This window comes from Leptonotus elevatus, chromosome 21 (genome assembly GCF_054856555.1).
Source record: "Leptonotus elevatus isolate MCC_2025b chromosome 21, RoL_Lele_1.0, whole genome shotgun sequence".
NCBI classification, from domain to species: domain Eukaryota; kingdom Metazoa; phylum Chordata; class Actinopteri; order Syngnathiformes; family Syngnathidae; genus Leptonotus; species Leptonotus elevatus.
The window spans coordinates 4,724,520-4,739,369 of record NC_141259.1 but is presented as its reverse complement, the minus strand read 5'-3'; the positions used below and the strand labels follow the sequence as shown (position 1 = coordinate 4,739,369).

At 38.1% G+C, this 14,850-nt stretch overlaps 2 protein-coding genes across 3 annotated transcripts; one reads left to right on the top strand and one right to left on the bottom strand.

Annotated features, from left to right (window-relative positions):
- Positions 1-6: 6 nt before the first annotated feature.
- Positions 7-14,225, top strand: LOC147155619 (sperm-associated antigen 16 protein-like). 2 transcript variants are annotated; one of them, XM_086065837.1, is made up of 3 exons: positions 7-1,056; positions 2,217-2,368; positions 13,881-14,225. In XM_086065837.1, exons 1-2 carry the CDS (start codon positions 232-234, stop codon positions 2,307-2,309), a joined length of 918 nt encoding a protein of 305 aa, XP_085921963.1. In that variant the 5' UTR covers positions 7-231; the 3' UTR covers positions 2,310-2,368; positions 13,881-14,225. The 2 variants fall into 2 exon arrangements, with proteins under 2 accessions (XP_085921963.1, XP_085921964.1); XM_086065838.1 differs by lacking the exon at positions 13,881-14,225 and adding an exon at positions 8,250-8,301.
- Positions 8,711-14,153, bottom strand: LOC147155620 (uncharacterized). Its single transcript, XM_086065840.1, has 6 exons — positions 13,898-14,153; positions 10,474-10,521; positions 9,548-9,658; positions 9,358-9,474; positions 9,169-9,226; positions 8,711-9,088 (listed from the first exon to the last, which is right to left on the bottom strand). The coding sequence occupies exons 1-6, from the start codon at positions 14,018-14,020 to the stop codon at positions 9,075-9,077; spliced, it is 471 nt and encodes a 156-aa protein (XP_085921966.1). The 5' UTR covers positions 14,021-14,153; the 3' UTR covers positions 8,711-9,074.
- Positions 14,226-14,850: the final 625 nt, after the last annotated feature.

Sequence of the window (14,850 nt, the reverse complement as noted above, 5' to 3'; positions counted from 1 at the left end):
TGACACCACAGTAGTAACAACAAAGCAAAACGGTCGAGCGACAAGTCCCACGGAAAAGAGATTAACAGGTCGTGACGAGTTAAAATACCTATAACGTTACCACGTTTGTTTACTTAAATATAATCGACGAGTGTTGACGACGGTTTTTGGACGTTGCCACATTTTGCTATAGTGGATTCACAACTCGACGGTCATTTAACAATGAGATAGTGTCAAGTTTTCCTTCTAACTATGAGCACAGACGATAATGCAATGGAACAAGACGATATGCTTGATCCTGACGGTGATGATCGTGATGAAGACAATGGTGTTGATGATGAAGTTGATGTCAATGATGGCGATGACGGTAATGGCGATGATGATGATGATGACGGTGACGGTGCTGATGGTGCTGATGGTGCTGATGATCACGATAGTGATAATGAGAATGTTGATGTTAGGCCTAATGATAACGAAGAAGAAGATGATGAAGAAGATGATGATGAGGGTGACAATGATGATGGTGATGATGATGCTAGCTTGACAGAAGGAGATGAAGATTTGGAAGCGGCAGTTAAAACCATAAATGAGCGAGCGAGAAGAGGCCATGCAGTTTCTTCCGGATTCGATACGACCACCGCCTCCGAACTGCACGTCACCGCGGACGACTTCATACGCAATTTTCTAAGTCAACTGAAGATGACTGCAACTCTCGACAAATTCCAAACGGAGATGGCGCAGAAGGGCTTGCTGAATACCAAGCGCTTTGGCGAGGTTCCGGACGTTTATGTCCGGAACCAGCGTTTGCACAACGAACTGAAGAACGCACTACGTGAGAGGGAGGAATACCAGCTGGCAGCCTCAACCTCGGCAGATACGCTGGCGAGGGCGCAGAAGGCCCGAGACACGCAGTGGATGAAGCGCAAGCGTGCCGGGCAAGAGAACAACAGACTTCTGGAGGAGATGAGGAGGCTCAAAGCGCAGTGCCACGCCTACGAACCTGCGATCAGGAGGATGGACGACAAATTTCAAGTCCTTGTAGAGCAAACCATGAGGGCGGCTCTAGAGAGGGACAAGGTGGTGAACCTTGCTCAAAGTCAACCATGTCCCCCCACTATCCAAAGAGATAACAAGGCACAGAAAACCAACAACTGCATTAAAAACTCACATCGTTGTAGCAAAATGCTATAAATGGTTGATAGAAGTTATCATGCTCTAAAATGCACAGGAATGCCCATTAAATAAAACAAAACGCAAAAACGGTCCTGCTTCGTGTTGTAGTTCTTACTAAAACCACTAGAGGGCAGTCTCTACTAGGCAACACTGACAGACAACTATGACATCACCTTTAAGGGCCAAAAGTCATTGTATTAGAATGCTGTCTAGGACTGAATGCGATAGTACATATCCATAACACTAGTAGGGTTCATTTATTTAGAATGTCCCCCATTTTGTCATGATGAAGTACCATATATGTGCATAAGCAGCATGTGATTTGGATTGTATACAAATGTTCCTTGATTACAGAGATGCTGACAAAGCTCTTTGAAAGCTGCAGTGTCGGAAAGGCTGACAAAATGATTGATCCCCTCCAGGACATCTGAAGTGCCACCCGCTTTGCAGTGAGGAATCCAAATTCGCAGGGAGTTCATACTTCCCTTGGCCAGCAAGCATCAAGCCTGTCAACACAGCGGCCAGGGAAATATTTAACCTCCTGAATTATTCATGCTGTAGCTCTTTAGTGGATTTCTGAGCATGTACGGACGTTTTTCAACAATTCTCAATGGAAAGAGACCGAATGTGAAGAAGTGATGGAAACATTTCAGTAAGACATGATAATAATCTAACGTTGCCGCTTCTTTAAAATGTCCTCGAAATTGAAGTCGGGCTTAGAAAACCAAAACAGGTTCCTTCTGCGGCCACATCCCCAAGATAGTTTTGCTCTTTACCAGAGCTCCTTGAAGTGGCTTGTAGACTTTCAGACAGTGACCTCATGCTGCTGCTTATTCATAATATTTCCTGCCTCAAAGATTCCATGAGTCTCTTGCCTTTGAGGAATGTTATAGGAATTTAATGTTCCACCCTTGTTTTCAGAAACGGCACATAAAGACTTTGTAATTTTCACACATGGTATGAAACAAGTCAGTGAGTGGTTAAAGGAGACAAGACATTTCATACCACCCAGGCTGCCCTCCCTGTTTGTTCTCATCCTACCTCTGTGCTTCCTTTCTGTACAGGAAGTTTGTGGCTACATCAGAAATACCTCACGGTCACTGGATTTCCACCCTCGCTTGCCATGCTCCAGCCCTTCCAGTCTGTCTCTTCTCTGACCCACTCGTGCTTTGAGTCCCCACATCCTGCAGCTACTTTGGGGACTCCTTACAGTCAGGTGGGCTTTTTCATGATAAATTCCTTAGACAGCGACTGAAACATATTTTAAAGAAAAACAGCACCCTCTGGTGGGGAACTACAAAACGTGTTGCCCTCAGACATGGTTTTATCTACATCTGATTTGTTTGTGGCCGTGTCCAAACGTTTTCCTCTGATGGCTGCATACGGAAAAAGAGAAGGATTCGAGGGTCAGCTTTATTATTATTGTTATTATATTTTAACGTTACCTTCATGCTAAAAATCAATGAATCAATGCAAATAGTTTAGGATAGTTTTTCAGTTTTGGGATGACCTGAATTGAGGCTCATTGATGTGATATGTTCACAAATCAGAACATGACATTAAGTGGAGAAAAAAATTGAGAAAACTTTTTGTTTCTGAAAATGAATTATCTTGATTTTTCACTGTGTTATAAAGAGAAATTCAGTAACTATTTTAGCTGTAAATTAATTAGTCTTTCCATGTCTAGAAAATATTAGTAGTAGTGGTCACATCACTCACATCCACCCCACTTTTTTCGACAACTACACATCTAAAGCTAACCCCCCCACATAAATAAATAAATGAAGAAATGTTAGCATTGCGGGCCATGTCAAAAGTTATTTTTGGTATACGCCGTGGTCCACTAAAAAAAATGCACTGCGGGCTGCAAATGGCCCCCTGAGCCATAGTTTGGAAACCACAGATCATTGGATCATTGATAGCCAAGTGGTCATGTCTGACAAATACACTATTGGCTTGCAGGTTAATTTACTCTACATTAGTACATTTGAACAATCCAATAAGAATTCTATGCAAAATTTTAGGACACTGTCAAATTGTGTTGGTGTATAACTGCACAGCATTGAAATGCTTGTATCACCATATTTTACTTTTTTTTTTCTATTAATTTTTTAAATCTAAAACACAAAAACATGTCTGTCCATCCGTTCATCCGTCAATCCATTTATCTATGCTCTGACTCTCACACAATTGTGTAAAAATTGCCTTTAACACTTGTTTCTGATTCAAAGTGCTGTTTTCACCTAAAGTACGTGATAATGTCAAAGCAGGCAGCTGGAGGTCAAAGTCAGCAATTTTCAATCAATAAATGCTTAATGGTTTGGTGAAAACAGGAATTTTAAAATTGCACAGCACTTTATTTGATGCAAATGTGACATTAAATTGATGGAATTATCACAAAATATATGTGGGCTGGCAAACAAAGGATTTATTTATAATATAAGCAAAAAATGTCATAAAAAAACGACTCCCACACTCATCCATGCTGTAAGGTCAGCGTGCAGAGGAGTTCCACATACCAAGTAACACAACATCCATTTCCTGCTTTCTTGTTTTACGCTTTTACCATAAGAGCATGAGTGACGCTCCTGTGACAGCACTTGCGCGAGGGTTTTGGCGGGCCTAGGGCACTTCTGGGAGGGGTTTTGTCAGGCGAGAAGAAGGGCACAGGGGGTGAGGGAAGACAACAGCCTCTCTTGTGTGTCTGATCGGAGGCGGCAGGAGATGAAAAAGGGGAACGAGGCGAATCCAGCCTGAACGCGTGGTCACAGTATGCGGCCAGCTTGAAAATAGATGAGAGGGACTACCTCTTCTTCACTGTCAATCACCACAAAATCACACAGGAAATACGCTAAAAACATTCACTGCTTTGATGGCAACATGAAATGAAAGTAAATTTTTGATTGTATAGTACAAGTCATGTTGGTTTAGCCTTCCATTTTTATGGAACTCAACCATTGTCAAACCGGTCTTATCCTTGCTGCCATCATTCAATAAAAGCTGTCATGGCGGACTTTAGGAGATGTTAACTAACTGGTTTTAAATGCCACATACCGAATGGTTTGGCGAATGATCACATGAGTTTTTGTTTCAGAGATGACCCGAACTTGTTTTAGACTTTAATCTTCGTGCCACATTTCATGTCATGATGAGAGGCTCTCATCAACAAGCGACAAACATTTAAGCAGTGGTTTCTAGTGCCTGCAAAGCACATTGACCGTAAAGCCCGCTAACTACATACATGCCATACGGGAAACTGTCAAATAATGCATTTCTCTGACGACACCATTTCCTATCCCCAGCCTACAGCTTTTTGGCTGTTCTTGGCTTTTACACACAGCACTAGACAAGTCATTATGACACAAAAATTGTTTGTGTGTGACAAATGCTACGATGGAACACCCTTGTTGACACTTGCGGAATTGCTTTATTTGTGCCCACTGTCCACAACAATGTAGTAGTTTTGTGGTTTGGTGACGTTTGTAGCATTTGGTCGTCATTCGGTTATAGTGAGGAGTTTTTCAGGCACAACATTGTTTGTTGTGTGGGTTTCACTCTCGTCATATTGTACCTTTGTGGGCTAACAGTTCCAAACGTGAATATGTTGTTCAGTTAAAATAGGGAGGTTTTTAAGTAGAGATGTAGATAGGCAAGTACATATTGGTTGATAGGTAGATTGACAGATGGGTAGATAGTTATTTAGGTAAGTATAGGTAAGTAGAGAGGTTGTGGGTTGATTGGTAAGTAGGTGAGCTAGCTAGCTACCTAGCTAGCCTCCTCTCTGTAACGCTGGAGCAGCTATTTGTGTATAGTGTTGGAGTTCACAATATTTGTATTGTACTCTTTGCGTGTTCAATTAACTGAATGGTGAGATTCTGGTGAAGAAGTCCCTTTGCAAAGGTATAATTATTCAGAAGCTTCTGATCACACAAAATGAAGACACTCAAGCCGTGTTCCGTTCAGATTGTGTGTCCCTTCTCCTCTCGCACACAGTTTTTTATTCCAAGTCAGTGCTCCCCTCCCATGAGTACAAATCAGATTAGACTTGAACAATAGTAAATCAGCCTGTCCTTGGACTCTCTTCGACCGACTGAGACTGGTACTAGCTATACTCCCTTTAGATAATATAGAAAATAAACTTGTTACCCTTCTCTTTCAAGAGAACAAAGGACTATAGATTGGCTTAACATATGAATTAACTTTTGTCTTATATTTATATCTTTATAACTAATATCCAAAACGGTTAAAATATAAATTGAAACTGAAAAACAATGTTAATAATCCAACAATAGCTAGCTACCTACTTAGGTAGGTACACTCACTGTCAGAAAATGTTTACTAAATTTGTAACTTCCCCTCCTCAAGGGTACACAAGTTGTACTCCTTAAACAATTTGTGCAGTTTGTAGGCAAACATTTATATGCCTAAGGGGCGACTATCTAGGTCACACCTGATCAGTTTAAGTTACTACTAGATGGCAGACATCACTTAGTAGCATTCTCACCTGTTCATCTCAATTAATGAAGAAGAACAAGTTAATGAAGAATTTTCTAACGTAGAGATCAGAAGAGTTAACTGGGGTGTTTCGTTTCGTTCACATATGTTAAGTCATGGTTTCATTTTAACAATGTGCAACTTAAATTTAAGATACACATTTAACGAACTATGTTTCTTAACTGAACTTTACTTATAAAGCACTTTAAAAAAAGAATAGCAGCTGAATGGGCTACAAAGTGCCGTACTGTGAACATAACACATAATAGATTCATAGTTGAAATAAAAATAATATGAACAATAAAGTAGAGTAAAACAAATAAATGAGCACCAAAAGAGCTTAGTCTCATGCTGTGTTAAAGGCCATAGAACAAAAATTGGTTTTAAGACGAGTTTTAAAAGTGGACAGTGAGGGTGCTTGTCTAATACTAGCATGGTTAACATAAACACACTGAAAAGGATAATGATTAGCAACCTTAGGATGGAAGAAGTCAAATATTTTATGGCGCAATGCATCCTGGGAACGGAGTAGTGCTGAAAAGTCCAAAAGTACACAAGCAAAAATGTTAGTTTTTCTTCTTCTTCTTCACGAGAACTGTTGACAGATAAGTGTATTAAATTTCCTCTCCCTAGTCTGGATTACTACTACTACTGTTTATGTCTTTCAACTGCAATCTATACAACAGTGGGGTCTTTTGAAAGGTATTTGCAAAGGCTTTTTTTTTTGGGGCATTTGACTTTTTATGGTGCAATGCATCCTGGAAACCAAATAGGGCTGAAAAGTACACAAGCAAAAATGATTTTTTTTTCTTCACGAGAACCGTTGACAGTTCGTTAAAAGTGTATTAAGTTTCCCATCCCTGGTCTGGATTACTATTTCTACTGCTTATGTCTTTCAACTGCAACCCGTACAACAGTCTGCTCTTTTGAAAGGCATTTGCAAAGGCTTAAATTATTATTTTTTTTTTATTTTTTAACTCGTTTGTACCCTTATTTGTGAACAAAAAGATTTTGCCAGTCATACCTTTTCTAACCATTAACAGTACTTCTTTTGTGATCAATTATGGACCCTGTAGGCTACAAAACAAAAAGTTGTACCTTGAAAAACAAAAAAGTACACTTTTTTTTTCTCCTGACAGTGCAGGTAGGTATAGGCAGGTGTGAAGGTAGGTAGTTTTTTTTGGTACTATAAACAAACCCCAAAAGCTTTCAATATATAGGTAGAAAAAAATACCTTATGTTATTTAGTGGTGCCATTGTATGAGTACCAGTTTACACAAATACCTTTTAGTACAAGTTCCTAGTACATTCTGAGGAGGAAGTGTGACAAAGGAGTGAATTGATGCCACTTAGCTGTCGATGCCTGTGAATACACATAATAAGACCTTTGGTCTTTTGTAGAGCGTCACTGTTTTTGGCTTCCCATATTTGTTTGTAACCAAGACAACCCCTCACATCCTGGTATTCCAGGTTGTGTGACGACTCGTGTATATTCCTCCAGACGGAGCATATAATATCAGTAACGTACATGTGCTGGGAATAGGTTATCCATTGACTTGCATCTAAGAAGCCTCAAAAACCTCCTAATAGCTTCTAGGTTTGATTGGTAAATGAGTGGTGGATGAGTCATGCAGTTAATTTTGGATTGTCTTGCCTCAGATCACATGGGGCTTTTCTGATGAAACAGTTTTAGAAATCAGACTTGCAGCTTTTATTTCCAAGCCATCACTCATTTGGTGATTTATTGAATCTCAGCTCACCCTGACGCTGTAAATAGGCAGAGTTGTTGTTCAAGCTCTGGTTAATGTGCGCGCATTGACGTCAGTGTCCTGCAGAAGCACTTCAGCCTAATCTGCTGGTCTGGACCACACTGTTTCCATTTTGTGGGCAAATGAATTAAAAGTGACATGAGATACTTGAATAGCTGTATTATGATGCATGAAACAGATGCTCTTAACTACTTTATTTTTTATTTTTTTTATACATCTTCCATGCACACAAACACTTTATTTGCACTTGGTAACATTTTCACCCTTTTCTCAAACTCTCAAGTGTACCTGCATTGCAACATTGCCATCTAAAATTGGCAACTGAAGCCTTTGATATTTGCTTTTATGAGTCAGTCATACAGGCGGTTTTGTAGATGCCAGAGTCAGAAATGTAAGGTATTATTCCAGGAAAGAGAGAGGAAAAGACTACACTGCATTAAGAACTGATATAAAATGATTTAATGATGCACTGAGTGTGAAAGTGTGGCTGTGATGTGCGGTGAGGTTCATAAGTGGTGAGTCACTAAGTCCTCTGGAGTTTGGTATAAAAATATGAACCCAAAATGGAAGTTTTTTTTCCCTTTACATATTATGAAAGCACGATTACTTATCTGATATCATAACGGCATGTCTGATGTTTCTATCAAATCAATCCGTGTCAAAATTGGTTATGAATGATACTCTTACCCATGCATTTAAACAGGAATTATGCAAATTCATCTATTTTAATGATGACATCAGAGGGTTGAAAAAGATAATCAATGCATGGCTTAGAGAATTAAAATCGAAAATAATTAAATGTTGTCATGAGTGTTTTTTTTCTTTCTCATGCAGGAGATGGGACAGGGAAGCACTGCCTCTTCTGCCTACCCTGACTGCACGTCCCTCTCCTGATTTAAAAGGGATACTTGACTCATTGAGCCATTTTCAGCAGTAAAACGTTAATATTTTGTCCAGAGTAATTTTGATGACTATTTTCTTGTACAATTAATAACAAATTATAAAAACTATTTTTTCCACTTGCTGTTGACTGAAGATTACATCACATGTGCTGAGGAAGTAGGTAACGACCAATCACGGCTCATCCGTTTTCTGGGTTTGGTCAGCAAGCAGTTGACAGCAGGTGGAAAAAAATAGCATTTAAAGGTATTAATTGTACATGAAAAATAATAAAGTTACCAAATTAATTCTAGAAAAAATATGAACTTTTTGCTGCTGAAAATGGCTTAATGAGTCAAGTATCCCTCTAAAAGGAAATCTCTCATAAAGCTTCAGGACTTAAACACAGTCTTTTCTCAACTAAATCTTTATTGAAATCTCATATAAAAACAACAAAACATTTCTGCAAAAATATACCCCCTCAATATCTAATAAAATATAATATTAATACTAAACAAAAATGCCTCGTGCATCTTTTTCTAACTGTTTTCATAACATGCAGGCATATACATATTAGAAACTTAGCATATAATTGCTAACTAATCAATAGACTATCTTAGAGCTGAAACTAATGATTTACACACACAAACTGTTTCACTGCTTGTATGATTGTCTATTTGTTTTCCTTCTAAGATCTGGACACATCTTTTCCTGTGTTCGTCGATTTAAGCATAATAACACGATGCTGTTATTGCCTTTATGCTTCTCTTGGGTCTTCCGTTATGCGGACCTCGCTGGACAGAAAACACACACACAACTTATGAGAAATGATGTTTTTGATGGAGGTAGGAAATGACATTACAAGATGACTCACCAGGCCGACCAAACGTGGCGAATTTGGGCTGCTTCACCTGTCTTCTCGCTCTGATCACCTGGAGGACAAACCAGTTCTCAGCATTCACATGTGCGTCTATTTCAATCAATTTCTAGATTGATCCAGCCTGCGCAACAAGGCTCTTTGTCCCAGCTGTGTGTCTGCTCGGGGGTTGTCATGGAGACTCACCTGTAGGGGGTTGGATAGCTTATCGTTGCTAAGGAGGGAAAAGGAGCCGACGCGGGATTTACGCTTGTTCTTCTTCTTATTCGCCGCTTGAGCCAAGTGTCGCCTGGACCTGTCAGCCTGGAGAAGGTTCGATATGGCAATTAGGCACACGTATCCACACACACTATCTCTGTAATGTGCGTGGAATGACCTGGATGAGACTTTTTGGAAAGCCTTTTACGGTGAACGCTCCAGGAAGTTTGGTGTGACCTGGGTGGGCGTGGCTTCTCCTCTCCAACTGTCTCTTGTGCCTGTGCAGAACCTACAACGCAACAATCAAGTTATTATGTGACCCAGAATGACACCACCATTTCAATCAAAATCTTGTTTATTTATTTATTAGCCGTCCAACTCCATTCATTCATGGTCATAAAAACCCTTTCCTGCATTTCTCATTGATCTGAGCATAAACAAGGAAATGTTATTGATCCTGATCCTGCCCGTGTGCCATAACAAATGGACTGTCAGCATGAAAGGTAACAGGTTTCCAATTTGGACTTTGTGGTCAATTTATTACACTACTGACTACATCAATAATTCATTTTCTGAGCTAAGTAATCATGCAAAAAAAAAAAAAAGAGTCTCTATCGTAATTCCCTTCCTGACCTGAGATAGTAGACAAATAAAAACATCGGCTTTCCTTATTAGTAGTGATGCTGTTTACAGTGCTCACTCTGATTGCCCTTGACCTACATTGCGACAAGTATGCCCATTTTTCATCACATTGCTGCATGTGGCTCTTTGGCACTGACATAATTGGAACATGCATCATGTCATTCCGCGTTTCCGAGCTGCCGACAAGCCAGATTGCTCATCTGGGCTCCACCATGTTTCCATGGTCACACCGCCGTAGCTTTATTACAACTACAATGTGTATCACTGATCTCATCTTAATAGCTTTGAATGAAGCGATGTAGCTGTTTTGCATTTCACGGCTGTGCAGAAGATTAAAATCAGCAACCAAGCTGTATTTAATTTAATTTTCCTCACTCGTTTATAGTTGCCGCCTTCCTTACATGAGCAACATGTGTACTCTCTTCTATTTGTGTGGAGATAATTGTAAAAGGTGGTACATACCTGTTCTTCACTTGCAGGTAATGACTGCTGCAGGCCCTGCTCACCCGTCTGGGAATAGAATGAGAAATTGCACTTGATTAACGATAACATTCAATTCATTTTGATATTATTTTTACTAGGGGTGTCAAAATTAGTGTGTTAATTTTGAGTTAATTTTTAATTATTTTAATGCCACAAATTTTTTAAACATGCGATTAATGACCGCCTCTAACTTGGAAAACCTGTACTGAGGGAATTCCAATCGTAATGCAGCAGACACGTCCACGACAAAATTAAGCAGTAATAAATTTAATAATAACTAGTGCTGTCAAAGTTAAAGCGTTAATTGATTAATTAACCCCCCCAAAAAATCGCATTAATCATGAAACAACACAGATTAATTGCACTATTAATTTTGACCATAGATTATCCTTTAGCGTGACAGCAGATGGCTACATTTAAGGTAACACAGGTTGTGTTTGAGCAATAAACATAATTTCATGCATTAAAGTAAAGCATTTAATTAATGTTTGCGTATCACATTTAGAATATTTGTTCATGTCAAAATATCGGGGTTATTTTTTTTCCCATTTCAAATTATGCAAGTAATTAACTGATTAGAAAAAGAGGAGGATGAGCATGTGCAGTGGATAAAAAATACTCATAATATTACATGTAAAAAAGAATTAACACTTAACCGGTGCTCTTCAAATTTGGCGGGGAAAAAATGTTGATTAAAAAAAGCCTTTTTTATTCGGCGATTAATCGTGACTAATCAGAATTCTAAAATGTGATTAATCTGATAAAAAAAAATCATTTGATAGTTCTGAACTAAGTGTGCAGAATTTAACAAGTTACTTCATGTTAAGATTCAAGATTAAATTATGAAATAAAAAATGTACTGAGGTGTCACCAAGGTCTTACAAATGAAATTATGCCATCTAGTGGCAGATGATGACCTCAACACAAATCAATATAACACAGTACTTATTTTTTAATTTAACTCAAATTGATTAATTATTATGAAATTACTGTATCAATGACGAAAGGGTGCATCCATATTTCTATTAGTTTAACATGTTGTTTCCATTTTTATGTTAACAAGAATATGAAAATTTAGAAAAAATATTTTATTGCACATTTAAAACAAATATAAAATTTGCGATTAATCGTGAGTTAACTATTGAAGTCATGCGATTAATGACGATTAAACATTTTGACCACCTGACAGCCCTAAGTTTTACACAAGGATGTTGGAAACCATTTCTTTCAGACAGATACAAGTAAGAATATTCAACTCTTGAGTATACCACTAGTTCGGTTGATACATAAAATTCCCCCCCCCCCAAAAAATTATGATAGATAATTAAAAAAAAAAAATCTAAATAATAGCAATAATAATAATATAAGGTTTTTCTTAAAATTACATGAAATAATAAACATTTTCTATTCTTGTCATTTCAAATTTCTTGTTCCTGATCGTAAAATGGCAACAAGACAGTAGCTGAAAATGGTATCAGCCACCTTCGTGAGTACCGACACCTTGAAATAAGGCCGTGTGTTGTTTCGAAATCAATATCTGTTATTGGTGCTCGCCCATCGCTGAAGTCAAACAAAACAAAAAGACACCAAAGAATCTTGGAATTGCATTGCTTTGTAGTGTCATGTTCACCGAATCGCCTTTAATGAAAGTCAGTTTGGAAATATTTTGCAACATTCATGTAGCTAAATAAACTAAAACAACAAACACATATTAGGACGCCCTATACGGTCATACCCAGTGGCCTTATATTTTTCCTGCCCCTTAGGAACAAAAAACATAGCGAGTTCATAACACCACCCCCCACCCACTCCCATGAGTTCAACAACTATCATTTTAGCATACAGTGAGCTAAAATCCAACGACGTCTCATTCTGCTCTATTATGAGTCAGAGTGCCAAAAAATAATTTTTCAGATATTTCACTGCATTGAACACGGTAATGACCATGTGGAAGCCAAGTTAAACTGAAGTAAAGTTACATGTGGTTCCACCGCTACATACATTTGACGCCCACAAATGTGCACACATAATTTCCTATCCAAAAGCTAACACAAAAGCACATATGTGCCACCAACTTCCTTATATTGACAAGAAAGTTCCTTCCCTTATGAAAATTCTTCCATGTGGCAGACACAATCCATTTCAACTCTTGCAGCTGTACAATCTATAGTCCAGATGAGGAGGGCTATTATGGACAAAACACTACGACTTTCCGCAGAAAAATGCCTAACCGCACGTTTGAAGTCAAACAGCCTGCAGCCACATGAAACAAAAACAAAAAAGGGCTCAGAGGGCTTTTTGTTCCACAGTGGGTTTTATTTTGGGTGTTTTTGGCATTATGGTGGCAAAAACCATTACAATGAGATGCTGTTCCAGTTGGACAATCTAATTATATGTCATTGCTCTTCAGGGTTATTTTGTCTGCTGCAGTCTTGAAGCACACTTGCCCGCTACTGTTATCACACATAGACACACACAGCGGCCTTATTCCAGGGAGTCACAATGGAAAAACAATATATGGATACATGAACAACGCTCTAAAAAGGGAATTGTTGAACCTAACTTAAATCTAAAAAGAGAATTTGTGACCAACTTGCTTCAAGTGGTAACATACAATTGAATTACGTTAATCCAAAATTAATATATTAAGTTTAATTAAATCAATTAATTAAACATAATATATTAACTTGGATTAAGTTAATTTCAAATTAATATATTAAGTTTAATGAACTCAATTAATTAAATGTAATATATTAACTTGGATTAACTTAATTCAATTATGTGTTACCACTTGTTGAGCAATTCAATGTCAACAATTCTCTTTTTAGACTTACATTGGTTCAACAATTCAGTTTTTAGAGTGTAGGATGGCCTTGACAGATAACAAATCTATATATAAGTAAATATTGTGTAGTATTTGAAGTCACAAATCTCCTGGGAAGACTTTCTACAAGATTTTGGAGTGTCCGTAGGCATTTTTTTTGTTAAAATAATTGGATGGATAGATAAATAAATAAATAAATAAAAATAGTTCAGATTTAGGGCAACCAGCTCATTTTACACATAATATAATACAGTACAATACTATTTTGTGGCATGTTTTGTGTACAGTGCATCACACAACAGTAACTGACCTTTACCCTAGATACAAAAAACATTTATAAGATTATTCTAAAATAAATATTTTAGATTTTACTGTATTTATTATATTTTGGGGCATTTAAGTGATTTTAGAATTATTTTTCAAATAACTGACTAGTGTGGATGTGCCCCTTTGATTTAGTTGATGTATAACGAAACATTTTAACATCAGAACATGATCTCAATTAAAAAAAAAGAGTTCATCACTACACAGTGACGGTGAATTATTTCCTTTCATTTCAAAGGATGAAGCGCATCCTACCTGCTCGTCCGCCGTCTGCGTGTTGACGCACAAGTCGGTCAGCCTTCCTCCGGAGCAGTCAAGCGCATGAGACAGCAGGCTCGCCTGCAGGCAGAGCAAACACAGCCACGCAGTAAAGCCCATGATCCAGTCTGGAAGTCGAGTGTTCCCAGCCCCCGTCAGCTCCTTACTTTATACTCTCGGCTCCTCTAATGAGGACCAGATGCTGGGAAACGTGCATCCATGCCAGCTTCACGCAGACACGCAGCCCACCGCAAGCCAGGCGCTCCACGCCTGAAGCCAATGGACTGCGGTGCTGCATAAACATGTAAGACATCTTCTGGAGCGGTCTCACTACTACCACCTTCACCTTTATGACTTCACAAGCCCATTGACCAAAAGATGGGTTGAAACAGCAGTTTCAACTTAGCCCATGTGAATGCTGACGATCAGAAACTTGTGTTTTGAGTATTTAAACTTGGGCTGTCCAAATTTTCTCCTCCAAGAATCACAAACAGAAAAAAAATATCACAACAGCACTTTGACATTCTTCAACTTTATTTATTAAACATGATGCTAAAACCAAAGTATCAACCAATTATATTTTGTTTTTTTTGTCTGTTATGATCAGGGTTGTCAGGCGATTAATTTTTTAATCATAATTAATCGCATGACTTCAATATTTAACTCACGATTAATCACAAATTCTAAATCTGTTCTAAATGTACAATAACATATTTTTCTACGTTTTCATACTCTTGTTAACATAAACGTGGGGAAAAAGTGTTAAAGTGTTAGAGTCATTGATACAGTAATTTCATAATAATTTGTAAAATTTAGTTAAAATTTAAAAGATGCACTGTACTGTAAAAAACTAGTGTGATATTGATTTGTGTTGATGTCATTTTTCTGCCACTAGATGGCATAATTGCATTTGTAGGACCTTGGTGACAGATCAGTGAATTTTTATTTTC